At 41.2% G+C, this 24,036-nt stretch overlaps 1 protein-coding gene across 1 annotated transcript in view; it reads right to left on the minus strand.

The window, feature by feature from the left end:
• Positions 1-4,474: 4,474 nt before the first annotated feature.
• Positions 4,475-24,036, minus strand: part of LOC133242429 (fibrous sheath-interacting protein 2-like) — a 32,779-nt gene continuing 13,217 nt past the window's right edge. Inside the window, exons 4-9 of the mRNA XM_061408587.1 lie at positions 15,228-15,719; positions 12,700-12,797; positions 11,243-11,289; positions 9,130-9,173; positions 7,007-7,073; positions 4,475-4,687 (exon numbers count right to left, since the gene is read on the minus strand). Coding sequence (XP_061264571.1) covers positions 4,542-4,687; positions 7,007-7,073; positions 9,130-9,173; positions 11,243-11,289; positions 12,700-12,797; positions 15,228-15,473 — 648 coding nt within the window. The 5' untranslated portion in view covers positions 15,474-15,719 and the 3' untranslated portion in view covers positions 4,475-4,541. The remainder of the gene's footprint in view (positions 4,688-7,006; positions 7,074-9,129; positions 9,174-11,242; positions 11,290-12,699; positions 12,798-15,227; positions 15,720-24,036) is intronic.

The raw sequence follows: 24,036 nt of genomic DNA on the forward strand, positions 1-24,036 counted from the left end.
TCATTCTATTACTCTTTATATCCTTAATTAACGTTTAATTAAGCAGTTGTTTCCTGATCCTCGCCGACGCCGTCCCCGCTTCGAGTTCCCTGGATCCACCGGGGCTGGACCCCGGCAGGGGAAGTCCTGTGTCTTGAAGGAATAACCAATCTTAGCATCTCTGCTACACTCTGCCATTGGCTGAGAGCAGCCCATGAGAAATGTGGCCTTGGTGAAAATGCAGTGATGATGGAAAGTGCAGCAGCACTGCATTTCAGAGCTCAGTAGCTGTGGCAGTCAGTCACTTATGCTCCCTGGAGTCAGAGATCTGAGAGGGACAAATACACCCTGCACTATGCCCAGCTGAGAACAACCAGCTAGCTATTGGTTTTACTTGATCTTTGGCAACAACGAATGTTTACTGGTTCCTTTCATGGGTTCACTTCACAGAAGAGTTGCAATTCATTGGTGGACAAACTCGCAGTGACCTCAAAGCTGAACAGCCAGTGAATAAAGTGCTCATTAAGAACAATTTTTACTTCTTGGCATATCATTATTTCTTTCATGTGGCCTAATTAACACCCTAGTCTGTCTCTTTCCTTCCTCTAACCTACTGGAATGTGTACCTCCTAAGTATCTATCTTGGCAGCTAATGGACTCAGTGAACCCTAAGTTGGAAGTGATCCTTATCTAGTACAGATGTTCTGTAAACATGCTTCGAAGCTTTTTGAAAGGAATAGCCTGGTCATTGTCTAAATGGTAGTCTAGTGAAGTATAAAGTGCTGTGCACTATGCTGTTGAGACCAAACAATAAAGTCAAACATTTGCTGATATCTTTCATCTGAAAAGGTAAGCTTAGAAGACGTGTTTGGGTGTGACTATTTGTACTGAAAGGATTTAACCTAGTATCTTTCCTTTACTAAATAGGTGGCCCGTGATTTCTGCAAGTGTTACTGGGAACTCCATCATAAAATGAATGATAAGAGCACATCATTTTTTCCAGTTGGAAATAATAATTATATCTGTGATAAGCATTTGTTATTCTTTAAGTATGGGCTTCCCTGGTGGCTCAGTGGTACAGAGTCCGCCTGCAATGTACGAGGGGCAAGTTTGATCCCTGTATCAGGAAGATCCCCTGGATGAGGGCATGGAAACCCACTCCTGTATTCTTGCCTAGAGAATTCCATGGACAGAGGAGCCTAGCAGGCTACAGTCCATTGGGTTGTACAGAGTTGGACACAAATGAAGCAACTTAGCATGCATGCAAACTAAGTATGACCAATAGCGTGTCATCAAAGACACATTGGTCCCTAGATGAATCATTAAGAATACTGAAATTATGTGCTGGGTCCTAAAAAGGGGCAAAACCATATGACACAAGTTACTCTAAAATATATGCTTGTCACCTAGCTATATAGCTATTGTATATTTAATGCCAATATACTTTCTATAATGAACATCAGTCAAAAATTTGGTTACCTTTTGTCAGCTTAGAATTTAGAAGAGCACCTTGGGGTTGACTGAAGATGACCTACTATCTTTACAGAAGTTGTTCGAAAAAATCTGAACTAATGCTTGGTTTTTCTACGCCTCATAAGAAACTGAGGCATTTGGTATTATCCACCTTAGGCTAGGTTTAGAATTGGCGTAAGAATTGATGTTGGAGATGGTGGTGATGATGTTTCCTCAAGAGAAAGGCATTTGTTAGCAAGCAGCTAAAAAAAAGAAAAAAAAAAAAAGTCCTTCATGATTGTTTAGATCTCTTAAGTTCCTTGAATTTTTATTAGTATATCATATGGTTGCCAAATCATAAAGTATACTGTGTAATTGTTATCTGTGTGACATCTTGTTTTCTCCTCTAGCCTTCCCTGGTGGTTGTAGGAAACCCTGGGGTCTCCTTGGGTCTGTGGCCACATTCTGGCCCTTCCGGTTCATGTCCTGCTTGCTTGGCAGGCCCGGTTGGGCCCCTTGGAACACATCCACAGCACGAGGGGAACGGAGGGGCACTGACGCCTCCCCTCCCAGCGCCCCTGTGTGGGGAGGCCCGAACAGGGCCTTATTCTGTGCTCACATCTTATTTGTGTGCTGGTTTTACTTATTTCATATCTGCATTCCTTTGTGTATATATTTTCACTAGCGTTCTTTCCTGATAATACAGCACACCAGTGTCCCACTAGGATTGTTTTAATTTTTCTTCATAATTAATAGTAATGCTATGTACGTTTTTATATAGCCTTTAACATTTTTTTTCGCTTTATATTATTCCCTTGGACCAAATTTACCTAAATGTAGTTACCAGGTCCAAAAGTACAGCTGGAACCATAACTCATCTTATTGTTAGACTGCTTTTCAGAAAGATCAAATTTGTAGGATTGTCACCACTGTAGAGTTCAAATGTAATTCCCTACATCTGGGCAACACTGGATTTTTATCATTTCATTCCTGTTTTCTTCTCTAAAAGGTATATTGTGATACATTTGGGTTATTCTAATTTGCATTTTAGTTATTCTAATTTGCATTTTATTTCACTGCATTGTTACTTTTATTTTTTTTTATTTTTAAACTTTACAAATTGTATTAGTTTTGCCAAATATCAAAATGAATCCGCCACAGGTAAATATCTAAATGGTTCTGTCTCTAAGGACTGTAGTTACCAGCTCATACACTCTTAATGTATTTTGGCCAGCAGACTTTGAAGAGCTATGGTAAGCACCTTTCCTCCCATTCTGGTGCTCACCTTTTGACATTTAATTCATTAGACAAAAGAGCATTTGAAAAAATGACTGACTTTATTTGAGACTACGAATGCAGTGATATTAGGACATAGCAGCTGTCAGATAGCGTGCACGCATTCTCTCCTTCCATTCTCACCTCCCTCTTCCTCTCTGTTTTCTGCCTTGTTTGAGGGAGGAGACTAGACTTCTTGCTCAAGTCATATGACAATACACTTGTTATCCAAAGCCTAACTCTGAGAAGGATACTGCTCCCATTGGTAATAGAGATTGCTTTGGGAGAGGTGAACCAGGCCGACAGCTGGGAGAGGAGAGGGAAACTTTTCACTGTAGCTTTTATAACTTTTGATTTCCTAACTGGATTGCTATTACTTTAAAACAGTTTTATTTTTTGGCATTACTTTTTAATAAAAACAAAGGCTTATGTAAGATCAGTGCTCGTCATTATTGTAGATCTTTAAAAGCTAACTTTAAACTTATGCTGCCGCGTGCGATGAACTTCAGTGTGTAAGGGCAGAAATGAGATGAAGGCAGTGCAATTTAGGTATATGTGGTATTTGGGCAGAACTGCCTGCCATTCTATTTACTAAGCTTCACTTAACATTTCTGGACTATAGATACAGCATAAAGGAAATTTACTTTCATAGAAATATTTCCCTTGGGCATTAGTATAAGGCTGAGACCTTCCACTGACCTAAATTCCTGGATAAAGCTGGGGTATGAGAATGACTAGTGAGTGATCATCTTCATGTGTTTCTGTCTCATGGAAGCCGTTTCTAGCCAAGCACTGCTTGAGGCCAGCTGGCAGATGCAGGTTCCAATGTTCTATTTGTGATTCCCTGACTTTGGTGTTCTCCATGGGGCTTATCCTTTCTCCATCAATTGAGTTTTGACAAGTGCAGCGGCACAAATATGGCTGGAAACCACGAGCTCCTCTCTGGCCACACTGGTGGTTCATGTCTCTTAAAGGGACCAAGAGGATGCCTGGAGGCTTCAAAGCCCCCTGAGGAGTTAGATGTCTACACGTCTTTGTTTGAGGACAGACTTTGGAAATGACCTTTCAGGGACTCCTTCAACCTAATTGGAACTGGCTGCTGTCCCTGAGGCCTTGTACCGATTAGACTAGTGCTGTCTGATAAGGGAACCACTAGCTACATGTGGCTATTTAAACTGAAATAAAATGGAAAGACTGGGTTCCTCAGTCACGCCAGTGACAATAGCCACGTGGGGCTGGTGCCTCCTGTACCAAACTGAGCAGATACAGACCCTTTCCTTTATCGTGGAATGTCCTGTGGGCCAGAGCTAAATTGTTCAGGCGTGGCAGCAGTGTATGCAGGGGTGTGACCTGAGGGGATGGCCTTCCTGGTGCCGTCAAGGCCTCCCTAATCCTAACGGTCCTTTGAGGGTTCTCTGAATTCCAGTTCCTGCAGCAAATGTATCCTAACGACTCCAGCCCACAGCGATGACTCCCTTCTTTGAACACCCAGGGTGCCTGAAAGATGTGATGACACGTTGCTTTACTGGTATGACACGTTTGCTTTGGAGTTAGTTCTCATCTTCCCAGCAAGGCTGCAGGGCCCTCAAGAGCAGAGCTTCAACCCCACACTGCCTGCTAGATGGATCTATATGTGACACAGAGCTGCTCTTTTCATCCCAAAATGCTTGTCAGAAGCATTTATCAAAACCCTTCTTTTCTCCAACTGCCTCTTTATGCTTTCTTTGCTCTTATTTTCAATATAAGAATCAGTGTGTAGGACACAATGTCAGCTTTAACAACCGTTTATTTTTTGAGGAAGGTCAGCATGCTTACTGTTATTGGGTATTACAGTCTCAGTTTCTGTTCTGGTGAGGGGGTGAGGGTGAGGAAGGTTTCGGAACACTGGTGTTAGATCTTGAAAACACTTTGGAGAAAGTTGATGATATCGTCCTCATCATTTCAGACCCCCGTCTAGAGGAAGTATGGGGCTTTTCAAAGTCTGTGAACAACCAAAAGAGAAATGTGATCAGTTACCAGGCTTTCCAATTGCTGTCAGGGCCCGGGGAGTGATCATTTAGGATTCAGAAATAAGTAGTTATCTCGTAGCTTTTGTTTTTAAAAGTGCTTTCACAAAGAGTAGTTTGCTCCTTCTGACAGCCTTGGGAAGAAAGCAGGAGAAACCCAGTGAAGTCAGATGCCTTGTCTAAGGTCACATGGGTAGCCTGATGAGCTAATTCCACACAAGAAGGTAACTTTCAACTCTCAACAGTACTGGTGTCCATTTCAAAATGTCCAGGCAAAAGCAGCTGTGCACTACAAGAGGCTAGCATTTCTCACTCGGTTTGGGAACATTTTCAGTTGTCTGACCCAAGTGATCTGTTTGTTGTGTGAGCCATACAGGACTTGAGTGGCCAATAAAAGGCTCCATTTGGACTCATTGTTCTATACCACTTGTCTTGTGCAAAGGGCTCTTAGAGCATCTAATAGTTTATGTTAACAAAATGATTGTTGTATCTGTAAGGACAGAAATGCGCATTTACCTTTGTTGCTGATGAATTGTGACAAGATGTCATAAAAAGACACAGGGCAATAAAGAACATACCTTCTTATTTCTAGTAAAAGACAGGGTTCTCCTAGACCTCTTGCAAATCCTCAGTTTTTCTCTTTAGCAATATAACCTTAGGAACCCCAAGGATCTATGATTAAAACTAAGGTAGCAGATAGCAAATTTAACTGCAAATAAAGTGGGGGGTGGGAATAGTTTAGCTCTTCAGATCAATAATGCAGTACTGGAATGTGCTGATAAATTAAACTAAATAAGAACAACCAAGAAATTCAGAAGGAAAAAGCCAAAATGTGCAAAGGCAAAGCTAAAGGCTTGAATGGAGAGATCTCTTCTGAAAGAGTAAGACAAAGAGTTACCGAATTCAAGCATATACTGCAAGGCCACATTCTGAAAATCTTGAGGGGAAAAATAAAGCTTTGTTTTTGCAATTTGCGGGTCTTGTTAAAAATGTAGATGCCTGGCCACCATTTCCAGGTCTCCTTCAAGACACCCTGCTGCTGCTTTGATCTGCTTTGTGGGCAGCACCATGGACTTCACTTGGTTGGTACTGGTCACTCTGAAGAGAGAAATGTACCTGGGTGTTTATGGCCATGACACATGCCAAGGGCTAGGGAATGACACATCGTACCATGAACTGATTTTGATTCCCCCAAAATCCTATTCGTGAAAAATAAGCTGTAATGAGCCTGTGTTGGTCCAGAAGTCCCCTCTTTTTTGGGGGGGGGTTTCCTAAGCAGGTATCATTGTAATTTCAAATTCAATGTAAACTCTCCTCTGGGGGGAGCTTTTCTACTTTGAGCACCTTAGCACAGGGTGAGCCATTTCTGCATTCCTTCCTCCAAAAGCCCTTATCAGAGCAAAAATAGGTTATCTGAACTGCTTCTCAGTGAATTCCTCTAATGTGTAGAATGTAGGGGTTGGGAGGAGGTGTCCCCATCAAACTGAAGTCGCAGAAGAATGCGATTTTACTCTTTGACTGGACATGCTACTTGGAAACCTAGATGGGATCTTTTCGACTTATCACTGAACTCTGCAGGAAGTTCCTGGTCACCGCTTAGTTCTGAGATGTGACCCCTGTTTGGCAGGAAAAAGAGTATGGGATAGAGCCTCAAGACCTGTGATGTTTGAGCCCTGGCTCAGCCACCTGCTGGCTGTGCCACCTCAGGCAGGTCATTTGCCTCCATTTTCTCCTCTCTCAGAGAGAGCTTCAAGACTTTCAAGGAAGCATGGTGTGATAAGCTTTAGTGACTGTTACCTTGTCGATATAATGGAAATGATGCTTCACGGGGTGGATGTGAGAAAAGCACTTAGCAGAATGCCTGGTACATGGCCGGTCCCTAATAAATGTTACTCCCATGACCAGGAACTGCCTGCAGGTTTAAGTCAGAGAACTGCATAATAACCTGCAAACTGCAATCTACATACATACTAAGGGAGAAGGAAATGGCCACCCACTCCAGTATCCTTGCCTGGAGAATCCCATGGACATAGGAGCCTGGAGGGCTACAATCCACGGAGTCGCAAAGAGTCAGACACGACTGAGTGACTCACATACACACACACACACACACACACACACACACACATACATACTAAGTCATATTATCTCATCCTCGTACTGGTGGTGGGTGGGTGTGCTGCAAGGCAAGACCCATTCAATGTGATGGGCAAGGAGGGTGAATGATCAAAACTCCTCTATGTTCAAAATGACATAATTGAGAGCTTCATTCTAAAATGATACATTTGTTGTACCTGAAGTGCCATCGTTTGAGGAATATGGGCTGGTCCGGTCTCTTCTGCGTTGATAGAGGGTGAGAAACTGCCAAGACAAAGGTGAAATACCAGCTTAAGCCTCTGCCCTTTGATGGACAGCGAACACTAGAAACCCTGAAGGGAGCACAACCATGGTGGCATCATACACAGTAATCTCAGGGCCCCTCAGTCTCAAAGAATTATCTTCTGGGACTTTGGTTATTCCTAGGCATGACTTCTCATAATTCTTGCTAATTAGGACACCCAGGATTGGCGCCAGACTCAGACAAGGGCTGCCCCTGGCGGATAATTTCAAGGGCTCACCTGTCCCAGGTCACAGAACAATGTCAGCCATGCTGCCCCTCCCCTCCTGGAGCTTGGAACAAATAAAACCTTTTCGATCCTTCTCTGAGCAAAGCTTATGATAGTGGAGGTCTTAAGGGAAGGAGGAGGCAAGGGGAGGTCCATTTTACTACCCCAATCTTCTTTGAAATAATTCTTAACCATTGTGAGGTCTGGAGCAAGAAAGTGGCAGTGTGAGGTTGCAGCAGCCTGGAGGGGGCAGGGCGGAGATGGTGGCTCAGGCGCTGGCTCTGCTCTGTGGACCTTCCTCACCCCCTGGAATGCAGAAGCAGCAGGGTCCCAGAAGGGCCTGCAACAGGCTGGGGGAGGTGGCTGGGCTAGGTGTGCCATGGTGAGGGCGGTTAAAAAGGATGGGGCAAATCAATGAAGGCAAGATGAGAGAAGCATGAGAGATGAGAGAAGCTCTCCACACCAACACCTGTCGTTGGTATGGAGAGCAGAGTATTATGGTGAAATTTTGGATTTGAGGCAGTTTATGGATTAAGATACTGAGGATAGGATATATAAAGGGATAAACTGGGACAGAACAATCTAAGGGACTGGGTCTCAACGTTGGCTGCACAACACAACCATCTGGAGAAATATTACAAATAGGCATGCTTGGACCCCGCCCCAAACGAACAGGAATCCCTGAGGCTGGGGCAAGCATTGTTCTCTTTTCTAAGTTGCCTGGGTGACTCTAGCATGAAGTCAGGTTGAGAATGCCTTATCCAAAGGAAGGAGGGGAAGGGGCAGATGCTACTAAATGGCCAGACACAAGTCCGCTAACTCAGTGGTTCTCAACACTGCCTGTTCATCAGCATCACCCAGGGCCCAGGCTGCAACCCAGACCAACTGAATCCGAATCTCTGGGGATGGAACGCTGGGCGTCAGTTGTTACAGTTGATTCCAGGCTGCAGCCAGGGTTGAGAACCTCTGCTCTGTGTAACAGTTCCCACACAGGGCTGTCCATCAGCGTCATGGGGGCAGGAGTTGAGGCACTCCTGACTTAGTTGAAATTTGACTCTGATGGTGCTAAGGCAGTTATTCTGACAAGACAAGCCCTTGCTGTCATGAAGCTTATACTCAAGTGAATCCTGTGCCAGAGGATGAGGGCAGGAATATTTGACAGCTTTGTTTACTTCTGAATCTCTAGCCCTCGGCACATAGTAGGCACTTGATAAATGGTGAATAAATGACTAAATGGTGACCTAAGAGGTGTGAAGAGAATAACGCAGGATAAGGGGGATGACTTGTGTTTATGTGTGTGTACACGCGTGCTGGGGGATGGTTAAAGTGAACCAAGAGTAAAGCAAAAGTAATACAAAACAGAGAGGAGGATCTAGGAGGATCTGTAGTTTCAGTCTCCTCAGAGACTTCCTAAGAGGGCTTTAGGTGGAGGGAATTTCTTGGGATCACACTAAGGAGTGGGCCAGGTTTTTGGAAAGCTGCCTAGGAAGGGCACCCTGCAAAGCAGATGGAGCCAGCGTTCATTTCCCTCAGCCAGCGCCCCTTCCTCTTCGAAGCATCTGTTCCCTCGCTGCCCACACCGGGCCCTCCAGTTCCAGGGCCTCACTCCTTGCGTGCCATTGTTCTCAGGTGCTAAGGGGCTTACTCTGTGCACTTACTCGGGGACAATACCTTCAACCAGGGGTTGGCCCCAACTGGGAGTGCTTCCTGAGGCCCCTCAAGGCACGCCACACCCTTACTTTAAGGCACTCCCTCATTTCTGTCAGGGTTCCACTGGCTCACCATGAGGGGAACCAGTGAAAAATATTTACCTTAAGATTGCTCAAATTCTCCAGACATGGACATTCAAGACTTTCTGTGATCAAAACACAATATTGGAAAACAGTTATTTCTGAGACATATACACATTTTAGCACAAAAATAACCTCAGTAATTTCATCAGAGAATCGCAGAAACTAGGCAAGCAGAAGAAACCAAAAGAGGTGAGATCCTCAAATTCTGGGCACAGGTCGTGGGGAAGATGCCTCTAACATGCCAAACTCATCCCATCTAGGGTCCCTTGCACTTACTGAACTCTGTGTGTGGGACCCTCTGCTTCCAGATCTTCTTGTGGTCACTTCCTTCCCGTTATTAAGATCTGATGTTTCTAGACTTCTTGGACCAAACTAATCTAGCCAGTCAGTCTGTATCACTTGGGCTCTTCTTTATGTGTTTTTCATATTCATTCATGAATGTCACAAATATGTACTGAGTATCTACTCTGTGCTTCTTTTGTAGACATGTGGGGATACAGTGAACAGAGAAAAATCCCTGCCCTCATGGAACTAACATTCTAGGGAAGGGGGAGAGTCAATAAACAATTTTTTAAAAAAGCTTTCAGATGGTACAAATGCTAGGGATAAAATTAAAGCAGGGAGTGCTGGGGTGGCATTGGGGTTTCAGTTTTAAAGAAAAGTGTTCAGGGAATTTTTGACTTCAAATATAATACTTCAGCAAAGATCTGAAGAAGATAAATGTTCATGTGGCTGGAGTGGAGTGATTAAGAGGGATCATAAAGAGAGGTGGTCAGACAGGTTACCAGGAGGGGTGAGTGGAATCCAGACCATATGTGGCCTTGTAAGCCATTGTAAAGACCCTGGCCTTTATCTGGGTGAAATGGGAAGTACTTATTCCTATCTAGAATTATTGTGTTTATGTGCTGTACTCAGTCGCTCAGTCCTGGCCAACTCTTCACCACCCCAGATGAAGCCCTACTGTGTTTATATCCCCTTCCCAATTAGAAGGAGGTGAAGACTTTGTCTCTCATTCGCAGCTGTATCTCCACAACTTAGAACAGCGTCCAGCCCGAAGAAAGTGCTCAGTGACTCTGTTGAATGTGAATGAATGCATGAACTGGACAGGTGCAATATTAAATATTACCACAGGACACCTATATCTAAGTGTGACTCACTGCAGTGAAGTTGAAGAAAACAATGACATTGAGTTCAGATTTAGGAGACTTGGGATCCATATTCTGACTGACAGTATGACCTTGGACAAGTCACTTCCCTACCCTGAACCTCAGTCTCTTCAGCTGTAAAATAAGGTTATACTAGCTACTTTCTGGCTCTGACAGCCTATGATTCCATAATACAGGAAACACGCCAGTGACGTATCATCCTCTGACGATGACCTATTTATGGGATTCTGGCAACTTACCTCCATTCTATGATTCATCTTTTAATGAATGTTATTCCCACTCTCAAATGGAGAGGATATATTTCTTGAGTAGCTTCTTGAGTGGGTGCAGGCTTGAAACAACCAAGGCCAACTCCAGCTCTGTAGCTGGAGTTTTCAGGCCATCTTTACAGTAAACATGATACCCCTACCTCAGTGCTGTCCCACTGTTAGAGCCACATTGATCCTTTGAGCTTTAAAAGAATGGAGGACCAAACCCAACTCATAAATAAGGAGTCAGTTTTAACAGAGACAGAATTAAAGTGGGGTGCACCCTAGCCAAGATTTAATGCAAGCAAATAAATGTAGGTTTCATTTTTAGCTTTAAAAGCTTTTAAATATATTTTACTAGGGCTGACCTAGTTACATAAAGCAAGCATTCCTACTTAAAGAGATGATTAAATCCTAGCAGCATGGGCTGTAGTCTACATATAGATGTGATAAACCTTTATTTCCTGGATATTTCCCACAGGATCATGGTAACTGTAAACTTATAGTCACACTACACACTTTTCACCACAATTATTAATGGAATCTTACTAGCGTTTCAGAAAAAGCAAACTAGTTCATCACACTAGCTGGTTAACTGACTCAGTATTCCTCCAATTTAGATCAGCCTACTGGAAAACTCAGTATTCATCAACACGGTGAACAAACTCTCTGTTTAAATACAATCTAATTTAAAGTAAGAAAAGTAATCAATCCAACCTTCTGCAACCTTGGCACTTGGATCGGTGGAACTCTCATCATCAGAACTAAAGAAAAGATATAAGACATTTCATTTTCTTTGTATTTTATATGAAGGAATGAATAATTATTAATGAATAATAATGACTGTTAAAGAACCATCTGTTCAAGTCTTTATTTATACAGATGCAAACCTGGCATGGTATGTCTGTGAGTTCTCAAGATAAAAATGACAGCTACATTGACTTTGGTTTTATATATTCCCACTCGTGTTGTGCAATGATACCAACAGTTGAGATTTGCCTGCCATACTAATTATGTATGTTAAGACAAGCGTGAGTGGAGATAAAGCCAGTGGTGGGCCAGGAGTGGATGTCCTAAAATGGCATCGGGTCAAAAAGAAACCTTAATTTCATGGTGCCAGGTGGAAAAGGATATAGTTGGGACAGGGTGGATTTTCTTCCTTATGCCCTATTTCTCCCATGATACAAAGTGCTACTGTTCCGAGCTTATGGTTACCAGCGGGGAGGGTGGGGTGAAGGGGTGGTTAGGGAGTTTGGGATGGACATGTACACACTGCTGTATTTAAAACGGATAACCAACAAGGAAGCACTGTGTAGCACAGGGAACTCTGCTCAATGTTATGTGGCAGCCTGGATGGGAAGGGAGTTTGGGGGAGAATGGATACATGTATGTGTATGGCTGAATCCCTTTGCTGTCTACCTGAAACTATTACAACATTGTTCATCGGTGATACCCCAATATACAATAAAAAGTTTTAAAAAACAAAAACAGAGTGCTACCGTTCCCAGTTTGTGAATATTCTTATGAACACAGGGGCACTTTTAGACATGTTTTGGCTACTCTAGAAAAACTATTAAGACTTCAGTGTACTTTGTTCCTCCCTGTCCCTATAGATACCACATGGTCCAGCCTTTCTCTTATAGTCTTTTCCAACCTGGATGGCCTTATCTAAATCTTATCCATCATTTAAAGCCCAATTCCAACTCTAACACTTGTGAGAATTCTTCCCTGAGTGCTCTAATTTACATTGCCCCCTGTCTCCTTGGGGTTCTTCTGACAGTGCCACCCTGCTGAGCATTTAGGTACACACATGAACTAAGTGGGACTCCTTTAGGTGAGCCGTTAGGGTGGGGACTGCTGGCTCAGAGCCTGTCTCCCAGATTCAAGAACCTAACACATTAAAGACTCAAAGTAACTATACTATAGACCACTATACTAGAAAGCAGATCCCAGGAGAAGAAAGTAGAGACCAGATAAATAGGAATAGGAGAAAAGATGTGGAGGGAAGGCCCAGGAAGTAAACACAGAGGGGAGTTAGGGGAAGGAGTGAGGGGAGATTGACGGGCTAAACTGGCTTCCTCACAGGTTTACTTGAGGGGCCCATTCTTCCCATCAACGTAATCTTCATTTCAGATTTCTATTTCCTTAGCCAACTAGTATTACTTTGACTGTACCTAGAAAAGGAGGCCAGATCTGCATCATGTAAAGATACACTCATCATTCTATGGATGAAGTGATGTGTTGGTTCGGTGCTAGGTCTCATTTCTGTTTCCTGGAAAAATACAAGTAAGACACAAAAGAGTGTTTATAATAAATAAAATATACCACAACATTTCCTTAGTTATCTATATAGCCAGCATTTCTGACCAGGCACACTTTGTTTGCTCATGAGATTTCACATGGCTTTCCAGTAAATAAACAGATCCCAATACATAGAGTTTGTGCAAGGCTATTGACCTGATGAGCTCCTGAAGTGGCCAGAGTCATATTCCTGTGTTTTGTTTTCTCTGGTTCATTGCTGCTTCTGAGTTAATTGGAAAGAAGTGAAAGTCGCTCAGTCATGTATGACTCTTTGCAACTCCATAGACTGTAGTCCATGGAATTCTCCAGGCCAGAATACTGGAGTGGGTAGCCTTTCCCTTCTCCAGAGGATCTTCCCAACCCAAGGACTGAACCCAGGTTTCCTGCAAATGGATAATCCATGGGATTGTTTTACTAGGAAATTCTAAATCATGTGTAATCCCCACACATATGACTAAGGTACGATTTTTGGGGTAGGACTAACCCAAGAGGTCAGTGAGGCCCAGATCACCACTAGAAGGGTACAGAACCAGGGATAAGAGCTAGAGTTTATGGGCTGTTTACAGGGGGAATATTCAACACATTCAACTAACAAGCTGGATAAGTAATTTTTAAGAAGATAGTTGGTTAAATAACTTTCCCCAATGTCACATAGCTACTAAGTGACAAAGCCAGAATTCAAACCCAGATAGGCTGAATTTGCATGAATGTTTTTACTCCCCTTCAAGTCCATCTTCTGGTCCTGCCCACTGGAAAGGAGCTGGTACACACAAAACTTCCAATGAGTATTTACAGGGCAGTAAAGTGTACCAAAAACCCACACAACCTAGCATTTTAAATAATTAGCTTGTATTTCTCCTAACCAGTTTCTATTTTCTGTTTTTCTTGTCCTTCTAAATAGCCTAGGACTCTTTCCATGATCTGTTTTTCTTCAATCGAGGCTCCTGGCTGCCGGCAGCCAGCGTGAGGAACTCCGCCCGTGGCAGAGGTCACGAGGAAGGAGGCTCGGCATACACAAAGGCAGGATCGAGCCTCAGGGGTCCCCCTGGAAATTCTCGAGCATCTACCCCCATAACCAGAGTCTGCCCACTTTACTGCTTCGTGCTCTCACCTACACCTCTGACTTTACGGGGGGCTGTCCCCCACCACCACCTCTCTCTGAAAAAGAGTTAACTTACAGCTCCAGTCAATAAAGTTCCTGGGCGTGGCAAGAGTGTTTCAACCTACAAACTCCTTTGGAAGTCCTCTAGCCTGCCTGAACAGATTCTTCCGGCCACATGTGATTGTTCATAGCCTCCCAACTGTGAGAGGCAGGAGATGTTCTAAACTGTCTAAATACAGATTCCTTTGAGCAGTTAAAAGATTGATTAGAAATTGTATTGGTGAAGGGTTTTTCACTTGTTGGGCCAAGGTTTGCTGCTAAGTTTCCATATCCCTTACCTACTCTGTCCCTGGGAGTGTATTGCTGAATATAATTGGTGTATAGGAATGTAAGTAATAGCTTTAATGTTTGTAACCTTGGACCCTTGAGTTAATTCTTTTCTTGTTATAGCCCACCACACCTTTGCCCTATAGGAATGCAACTTTATCTAATGCTTTTGGAGGGTGGCGCCTGACTTTAGAATAATCACCTTTAGAGAAAAATAAGTTTCTGAAGAAAGGATCTTAAAATGTTAACAGGCCTCCTGGCCAGAAGATGATGTAAATCACCTAAACTTTTGCATATGATAAGTTTGCAGGAAGAAAGCCTGGCTTACTGCATGCCTCTACCCCTTCCCCCACTATCCTCTATGCACAACTTGAGGTATAAAAACTACTTTGGAAAATAAAGTGCGGGCCTTGTTCACCAAAGCTTGGTCTCCCCATGTCGTTCTTTCTCTCACCTTCTGGCTGAATTCCCATCTGTAGCGTGGAGGCTCGTCAAGCCTACTAATTTTGCCTGGGCTTCTAAGATCTGACCGGGGAGGCCTCAGTGTCTCCTCTCCTTCTGGAGAACGGGAGGACGCCTGCGGCCTACGTAGGTGATGCAAATTCCTTGTCCTGGAATTTTATTAGCTTTCCACGTAAACCAAGTTATTCAGCCTCTTTTCTTCACTGAATTTTCTCACTGAGCTATCCTTATTTAACCACTCTTTGTATCTTTGATTCTATTGTATCCTGATCACCGAAGCCGTCTCCCCTTCGAATTCTCTGGATCCACCAGGGCTGGACCCCGGCACCTGGCTTCATCTGTTAATCATTTCCCTTTTGTTGTAAATATCATCAGAACTGGGAGAGACTACTTGGGATCCAGTTGATGCCCTTATCTTCCTACCCAATGTGTATCACTTGGACTAAGTTTGTGAAACTCTCTACCCTTTCTATAGAAACCTGGTCACTGATAGTTACATTTCTCACTTACGCTTAGTTGTGTCTTCTTCTCCCAAGACGAGTTTGTGACAGTCACACATTCTGAGGTAGTTACATCAATGTTAGAATCAGTTCTTATTAGTGTCTGTTCAGATTCCGTCTGTTTTGCTGGTGACACTTCAGTCATTATAGTCACACTGGATTTGGGCTGACATTTTCCTACTGACAAAAATTTTTTCAGACTGCGATTGCTCATTGGTGGCTTAGGGTGAGCCACTGTGCTGGTAGTGAGCTTCATGTCTTCTTTTACTTGATCTTCAAGTGGGCTTTCTGGAAATTCTTCTTCTTCTTTTACAACCTCTTGTAAAACAACTTCATCTTCATCAGAAGCTAAGCTTTCTTCTTTATTTTCTAAATTTTCTTGACGAATATCATGAGTTAGCAACCAAATGATAAGATCTTTTTTGCTTTGAACATCTTTTAAAAGCTCCACTTCGGTGATGTCGGGCTTTATTAAACTCTGAAATGAATTTCTACTAGAAGTCTGGAATTAAAGAGACAATGAATGTTAAAAAACAATCAATTCAGTCATTTTTGCTGTGGCTCTACTGTATTGAATGGTAAGGCAACTTTCACATGGTTTCTATTTCAATTTAGTAAAATTACTTATCTTTAAGTGCCTTTCACTTACATATTAGTCATATGTTTAAAAGAAAAAATACATGAAAATCACAAGCAATATTTCCTCTTTTCGATAATTCTTTTTTGCATTCAAGATTAACAGTCCAGTTCAAAGAAGAGACCCTAAGGTTCCTCCTTTTGCTTCAAAGTTTACATTTTACTCATCAAGAAATGCAAAATGCATACATTAAGTACACTGTTTTCATCATTTGCTTTGAAAGTCTTATAACAGATTTAGACACGATAACTTGTTTTTCTCAACTTCTTACTAGGGAACTAATACACCACTCTAAATAAAGAAATTTTCATGGAAAAGACAAAGTGTTGGCTGACCGGGATTTTTAAAACTGATGAATAATGGCAACATTGTGAAGGACTTTGAATGTTCACTCCTCACCCCTCCAACACCCTAATCCTTGGAACATATTTTCCAAAGGAAGCTTCAAAGAGTAAATTTTCATTCTCCTCACTTCCCTAGTCAAATGTTACTTTCCATTTTGCAATGTTAAAGCCAGATTAAGGAAGAGACCATTACAGTTAAACAAATAACTTTTCCCATTTCTGTAGCCTTTTGATGATGCCACAGAACTTTTAAGTTAATTTGAGTTACCAATCTTAGATCCCTCTGTAACACTGCAAACCAGATTTTCAGATAAATGCTGCCTTAAAGGAATATCCTTTGTGCAAAACAAAATCTGGGTTAACAACTGGTTTGAGGGGCTCATAGTGAAGCACTCTTTGATTTTCACCCTCTTCCGTTTCTTTGAAAGACATGGGTGCTCTGGTGCTGCCTGTGCAGAGTCACTGGATTTCTGAGATGAAATTTGTAAGACAGTGCCTTCTGGGAGAGAGTAGTCTCCTTTCACAGCTTGATCAAAATGGCTGAAGGCTTGGGCTTCACTTGTAGAAGATGATGGTTTAAACTCTGATTCGAGCCCTTCCATTGGCTCTATGGTTTTAGTTGAATCTCCTGTAGAGTATCTGACATATGAAGGTACATCTAAGGAAGTCTTGTCCTTTATTTTCATATCTTCCTCTGAATAAGACAACAAGCTGGAGACTTGTGGAGGATCATCCCAGCAGCTAATTCCCTTTGACTTTGAAGTGGACATTTCTGGTCCAGTTGTAAATCAGGAGCAATTAACAGTGCAGGCATTTTTAGCTCCTTGGAGCAGATTTTCCTTTGGATGGCTTTTGATCATCAACTCATAGAAATAAGTGCACTGGTTTATCAGTGTGCTGATGATCTGACTTGCTACAATGTTTTCTTCAAATATGCTAGTTGAAGATGGTTCCTTGTGGCATTTTTCTTTGTCTAGTTTGTTCTTAATTATACTAAGCATGTCAGTAACAGTATTAACAGCATAAGTAAGCAATTCTGAATGGAAAAAATAAAGCTGTTGAAGGCATTGTTTATGTTTTCCTGGGAAATCATACTACTTGGTTTAGATTCATCAGGAAACGTAGTCAGTGTTTGTAACTTGGGAAATATTGTTTTCATTGGTGGTTTCTGTTGCACAGCAAAAACTTTTTCAGTAGGTGTTCTCACAACTTCAGAAAAAGCATATGTAGAGACATGTTTAAACTGTAGGTCTGCAAATGACTCTAAGGTGTTCAGAACCCCTTCCAAGATCTCTTGAGTGATTTGGTGGCCAGCGATCCCCAGTGTTTTGTCTTTCAACTTTGTGTTGTAAGTTGGTACATCGTTGAGATTGTTTGTTCATGAGGAACCACATTTTCTTCTAGCAGCAGTTTCTTTCTTGCTCTGTAGTGTTTCTTTACTATCCGTTGTGAACATCTGAGTCAAGAAGCACAGCTCTGATTTTTCAAACAGTTTTTTTAATGATTTCCTGGCCAAATATATTAATTTGTGCTTGAGAATCCTCAACTCTAGAAGCAGCTCTTTTAAAATGATGGTGACTGCTTTCACATGGCTCAAGAAGTGACAAACTTAAAAGTGAAACAGATTGTTTTAATTCTTTTGCTTTTGTTGAAATTTCATCCAAAACAGCCTCGCTATCATCGGTAGCTTATGCTTTTCGTTATCCAGGTTGCTTGATTCTGTTTGCCATTTGTCAAACATTTGTTTAAAAATATCTTCTTTGGGAAAGAGTTTGTCTAGTTGTGAAGAAACATTCTCCAAGGAGAAATGGGCTTCTGGATTTGCAGCAGAGGTTGTACTAAAATATCCCCCGTGGAAGTCTGAGATCATCTGAATGTGAGCCCTTTATTGGATTGGCCAAATTATTCTTCAGAGCACGTAGTCCTTGCAAAACTGCACTCACTATTCCACTTGCTCTCTCAGTCTGATCAGACAGTAAAGCGTTTACATTTGCCACTGCTCTATTTTGCCTCACCTCTTCAAATTCATTCACAGTTGTTTGCAGAATATTACGTAGTATATCCCGGGCATACATTTTTAGCTCTGCAGTGGGGAGTTTTGCTCTCGGTGAGGGACTTTTGGCCTCCCCTATTGACAGTAGGTGTGGGAGCCCAACGGAAGTCTTGGGCCAGCTACCTTTTAGGGTCTTCTCTCTAGGACCTAACTTGGTTTTGCTTTGGGCTTTAGCTCCACTAGGTCTGAGCTGTGTTTTTGTTCCAAATTTAGACAAAGAGGTAACTTTTGATTTTGTTTTAAAATTTGTCTTAACACTTGCCCTAGGGCTGCCCTTGGGACTAGCTTTAGAATTGCATGGCCTCAGAATTTCATCAGCTTGACCTTTAGGGGGTGAATTTTCTTCTAGATTCAGCAAAGCAAAATCTGTGATCTTTCTGAGAACCTTTTGAACCAAGTGTTTGCCCAGTCACAATGGAGAAAATTGCAATAAGGTGTTTTTCAATGAACTGACACTTCCAATGCCTGTGTAAGGATAAACTTGTGGTATCACAGGTTTAGGGGGAACACTGCCTTTTTCTGCTTGTTTCAGTTCTCTAAAGCATGATGAATTCATCAGTAATCCATCACTGCCAGAGGCTTCCATTTCTCCTCTGGTCTCACTGTTTTCATATAACGAGGTCAGAATTACTGAGAACATTTTTGTGTAAACACTTTCAATTATGTCTTTGCAACACTGCTTATATGTGACTGTAAGGCTTTTTTACATGCTGATGTTTTAATCTTAGAATCAGATGTAAAGTGGGGGAGTTCACTGAATGGAGAACAATATTCTGTGTTTTCCAATACCCTTTGATATGCCTTCTTTAAAATTTCCTTAACTACACTTAACAAAGAATTTGTTTTTTCCTGTCCAGATTCTCCATTTCTAAATATTTCTTCCAATGTCCTTCTCTGGTTTTCCACTTCTGGTGTTTTTTGGTTTTCACCTGAGTATTTTGAAAAGAGAGACAGTTTGGTGTTGTCTTCCATTTTTCTTTGACCTGGCACTATTTCATTTTGTACAGCTAGTTGGGTAAAAAGATCTGGGTCCTGCTTTGAGTAAAAGCCACTTGCCTTCAAAGATATTTTATTACATAAACTCTTGAAGATGTTGTTGACAGTTTCACTTGCAATGATGTTTTCTTGAAATGAAGTATTGTTTTGATATGTATACATCTTTTGGATTTCTAGGTCTATGTCATTTTTTATAAGCGTCAAAATGGTGTTGGCGATTAGGTCAGCATATTCCTTAAGACTAGCTTGTGATATATGAATTGCAGGTCTATGGTTTTCTCTGTAATTAGCTAATGTGTAATTTGTGACTTCTTGATTGAGAATGGTTCCAGCTGTTGACATTTTCGGGACAGTCACATCTAATGGCGTTTGGTTTGATTCAAGAAACACACTGTCATTTTGTTTACAATTTGTAAACTCTGAGCCAACATCCGGTTTTTCTCTAGTCTCAAGAATAAGTAGCAAATCTATTCTTTCTGTGGCGAAAGATTTTAATCTATTCAAAATAGTTTTAGTAATAAAGTAACAGTAAGCATTTTCCTTACATGGATCAGGAGTAGATTTCTTGGCATCTTGTTTCTTAAGTACAGTTGTCTGATTATCATCAGGAAGAGCTGATTTCAGCTGAATATCTCCTCCCTTTCTTGCAAAAGGAAATCTCTCCCTTTTCCTTTCATTCACTGAATCTATAACAGGAGGTTGCTTACGCTTTGCCCTTTCATTCACTGAGTCTGTAACAAGAGGTTGTTGACGCTCTGCCCTTCCATTCACTGAGCCTTTAATAGGAGATTGTTGATGCTCTGCTTTGGAAAATGCATCAGAAAATGCTGCAGACAATCTTGGAGAAATGGAATCATTTGCACTGATGTGCACCATGATAGCAGAAGTGAGATTTTGAAGAACAATATCCACCATATCATTGGAAATCATAGCAACGCACTCCTTAGGAACTAAAAGTGTAAGAATAGCCTTATTTGTATACCTAGGGTCCCTTTCAGAGTTTGTTTCTAAATGTCTCCCACTTACATTACATTTAAGAGTGGATACAGCAAGTGGGAGATTATTCTCATCTATTGTTTCCGCACAGATATCAATTAAGATACCTTCAATGGTATCTAGTATTTGAAATTGAAGTTTTTTACGATAATCACTTTTATTGAATAGCTTTTCAATAATATCTTCTGGTGCAACTGGATCAGTCTCTCTGTCAATTACATTTTTTTCATATTTGCCTTTAGTAGACACAATATCTAACACTGTGCTAACAACCTGACTTGGAATACTTTCAAAAGCCACAACACTCTGAGTTAAGAATGGACTTCTTATGTCTTGATCTAATTTATGTTTGATTCCTTGTAAAATTTGCCTAGCCACTTCTGTTGCATACATATTTAATTTAGAGGCACTCAGTTGACATATTGAGGTGGTCTTTCCTGATTTACTGTGATCCATTGAGCAACAAGAAAATTGGTCTTCAGAATATGAATCTTTGGTGGATAACCATGGTTGTTGTAAAGCAATCTCATCCTGCTGTGAAGGTAAAGCCACAGGAACTGGGAAACCACTGTGAGGACAAAAGAGCGCCTTTACTTTGGAAGTAGCAGATGCTTCTAAATTTGTTAATATTGACTGTATAGTATCTTCAACTACATTTATTTTGGTCAGTTTACCAATATTGAAAGTGGACTGAAATGTGCATGGATTTCTGTCCAGTATGGTAGAATAAACAGGGGACTTTCCTCCATGGGTAGGTTTAGGAAAAGAGATTATCTGCTGGAAAGGTGATAGTATTATACCTATTTTCACTTTCATCCCTATCTGTCATGGCAGCAGAATAAAGCTTTTGAAATATGGCTCTAACGACATCATCTGCAACAATGGTTACATCTGCTTTAGCTTCAGATACTAAAGGGCCCACTGTTTTATCCAGGGACTGAACAGATGTTTGAGCAAATGGTTCATCATCAGCATGAGGAATGTCACATAAATGGGACTGGGGAAGAGTAAACACCTTTAACTGACCAATTAAATCATTCTGAAAAATTTCATTCAAAATATTTCTTACAATGGGCACAACTGGGGACTTTTTTGGCTCTTTGAGTTCTACTTCAAAAGTTTTTAGTGTTTTTTTCTAGTTCCTGTTGCTTAAGAGAATCTGATTTAGTTTCATCTTCTGCTGGTCTTTCCTCCCCAGCACTTTCTTTCTCCGTATCTGCAGGATCTTCTAGATATGAATCTGGGTTAGCTCCTCCGGGAAGAAAATTTCCATAGATTGGCCTATATCTGTAATTTTCAATGCCTCTCTCTTCCGGTTCAGGTTCATTAAACATATCTGGAGAAACTGCATCTAAAATGAAATTGACTAAACTCTTAAGTATTTGTTTCTCTTGTAGTGGCTTACTTATACATGTTTCCAAATCTGGCAAGTTCATGTTTAATTCAGTTTGAAGCGCTTTCAAAATAGTACTTGACACTTTCTTTGCATGCCTGTATAAAGTCGACTGCAATCGTTTTTCATGTGTGTTACCACAAAGGTTGGTATTTTCACTTTCACGGTATGTCTTGTTCTTTTTATATCCACAGTTTATAGCACCAAGATTTTCTAAATTTCTATTGGCAAACCCTTCCAACTTAGCAAAAACCATTTCAAAGATGTCTGAGGCCAAGGTTTTCAGTTTATTCAGATGCTTTTCTTTTGTGGTTCCTATTTTGGGGGCACTAGTTTTCCCCTTGTTAGTTACCTCTGGGCTACCTGGCCAGGTCACATTGGATGCTATGCTTGAGATTATGTCATAGCATCTGCTCATTTCCTCAAGAAGCAAAGCAAGTGACAGGCTGTCAGTGTCAATACATAGCTTTAACTTCTGAATTTTTGAAAATGCCATTTGCCTCAACACCACATAGTTTTGAAACAATACCTTCTAGAATTGTACGAGAAATGAGCTTAATACTGGACTGCAGTGCACTGGTTGTTCTCAAATTCTTATTGATCCCCTCTGTATTTTGCTCATCAGATAAGGGAGAATGTGGGTGGTCTCCAGTGAGCTTGCATAACATATCATACAAGGCATCTCCAACTCTGTCTAACACTTGAAATCTAGTACATTGGTGAACTTCCTCCTGCATGTGAGGGCAACGAGAAGGCAAAAGTTTTTGTTGATCAATGCCATCAGTCCCATGTGAGATTTTAGACCTTAGCTTATCTGAAGGGAGTAAAATATTACTTTTGTGTTTCCACTTAACACCTCACAAATGCAAGTAGCTAATGAACTTGTCATAATGTCAATATTTAGCTTTGTGACAACAGAGTCTAATTCATTTTCAGCGTCAGCAAAAAATCCTGTATCTCTAAAGTTCTTGGGAGGGCTATTCTTCCTAACATTTAGATTTTTCTTATTGTGTCGTAGTTCTTTCTGGATAGCATCCAAAACAATTTTTACCACTTCAGTTGTGAAAGTACTAAGGTGAGATCGAAATGAAGATTTCTTGTCAGGAGCAGGCTTTGAATGGGCAGCATGGCTTTCTGGTTTGAAGCAGGTTTGTAATTTTGGACAAATAAATGAGTTCAAATTCTTAAAAATTGCACTAAAGATTTTATCATTAAAGTTATCTACAGATTCTGATGTTGAGCCACTTGTTCCAGATTCTACCCAGGAAAGTTTTGTAGGGTCCACGCTAAGTGCAGATAAAAATTTCATCTTCCTTTTACTGTCAAACCATATTTGTAATAACTCTTTGTTTGGTACATCAGCATTATCTAGAGGAGTTTGATGTACTGATGAAGAATGTTCGATAATATGACAAGAAGTTACGTGAAGTATTTTTAATATAGCATCTATAATATCTTGAGATACCGTATGGATTTCTGACACAGAGAACATCTGGTCCATCCATTCTTGATGTGATGGATCTTGTGGTTTTCTTGAGGTAAGAAGTGAAGCCTCTCTACCATCTTCATAATCTGAGTGATCAGACGGCCCAGAAGATAGATCTTTGAGCATCTTTGCTAAAATACTCCTAATTATATCTTCTGAGGCTTTTTGTATTTGATATGTCTCATCTTGACTGAAAAGCAAAATGTCTTTATTCCAACTTGGCTTGTCCTTTAAAGGGTCCTTATTAAAAGTTGGAAGGTCAGTATTTAATCCCTGATCATGAAATGCTACTTTGCGTCCATAAGCAGGCTTTGTAGGTACGTTCGTATTTCTTGTGCGTTTAAAATCATTGTTTTCCCCAGTTAACCAGTAGTCAGGAACCTGTTCTTGTAATTTTGCTTTTTCGTCTTTGATAGGTGAAATCAATACATTTTCTACAATTCTGTCTATTTCTTCATTTTTGTCTTCAGAATAAAGGGCCACACCAGGAACATTAACAGGTGGAAACAGGCTCCCACACCTAGGAGCACTAGCTACTCCAGTCCTGGTGAGTCTGTTCCTTTCTTCAGTGCCGGAGGGACTGCTCAGTCTGGAGTGTCTGCTCTTTCGGACATCTGTTTTCACTGGTTTCTGATGCAGCTGAGCCAAGAGAGCATCAAGTAGCTGTAGGATGATCACTGTTTCTTCAGTTGCAACTAGCCTTTCATTATGAAGTCCAACTTGTATATAACCTAGTATAGTGCTGACTGCTTCCTTTATATAACCAACCAGAGAGGGCTTGGAACAAATAGTTGACACTAAATTTTGTATTTCTTCTTTGCAATCAAACTGGCAGCATCAGTCTTAGCACCGGATTTCCCTTTGCTGGCTCTTTGAAGGAACGTATACGCTGGATCTTCTCTGTGTTGCTGATA

The sequence above is a fragment of the Bos javanicus genome, chromosome X (assembly GCF_032452875.1).
Source record: "Bos javanicus breed banteng chromosome X, ARS-OSU_banteng_1.0, whole genome shotgun sequence".
Lineage (NCBI taxonomy): Eukaryota > Metazoa > Chordata > Mammalia > Artiodactyla > Bovidae > Bos > Bos javanicus.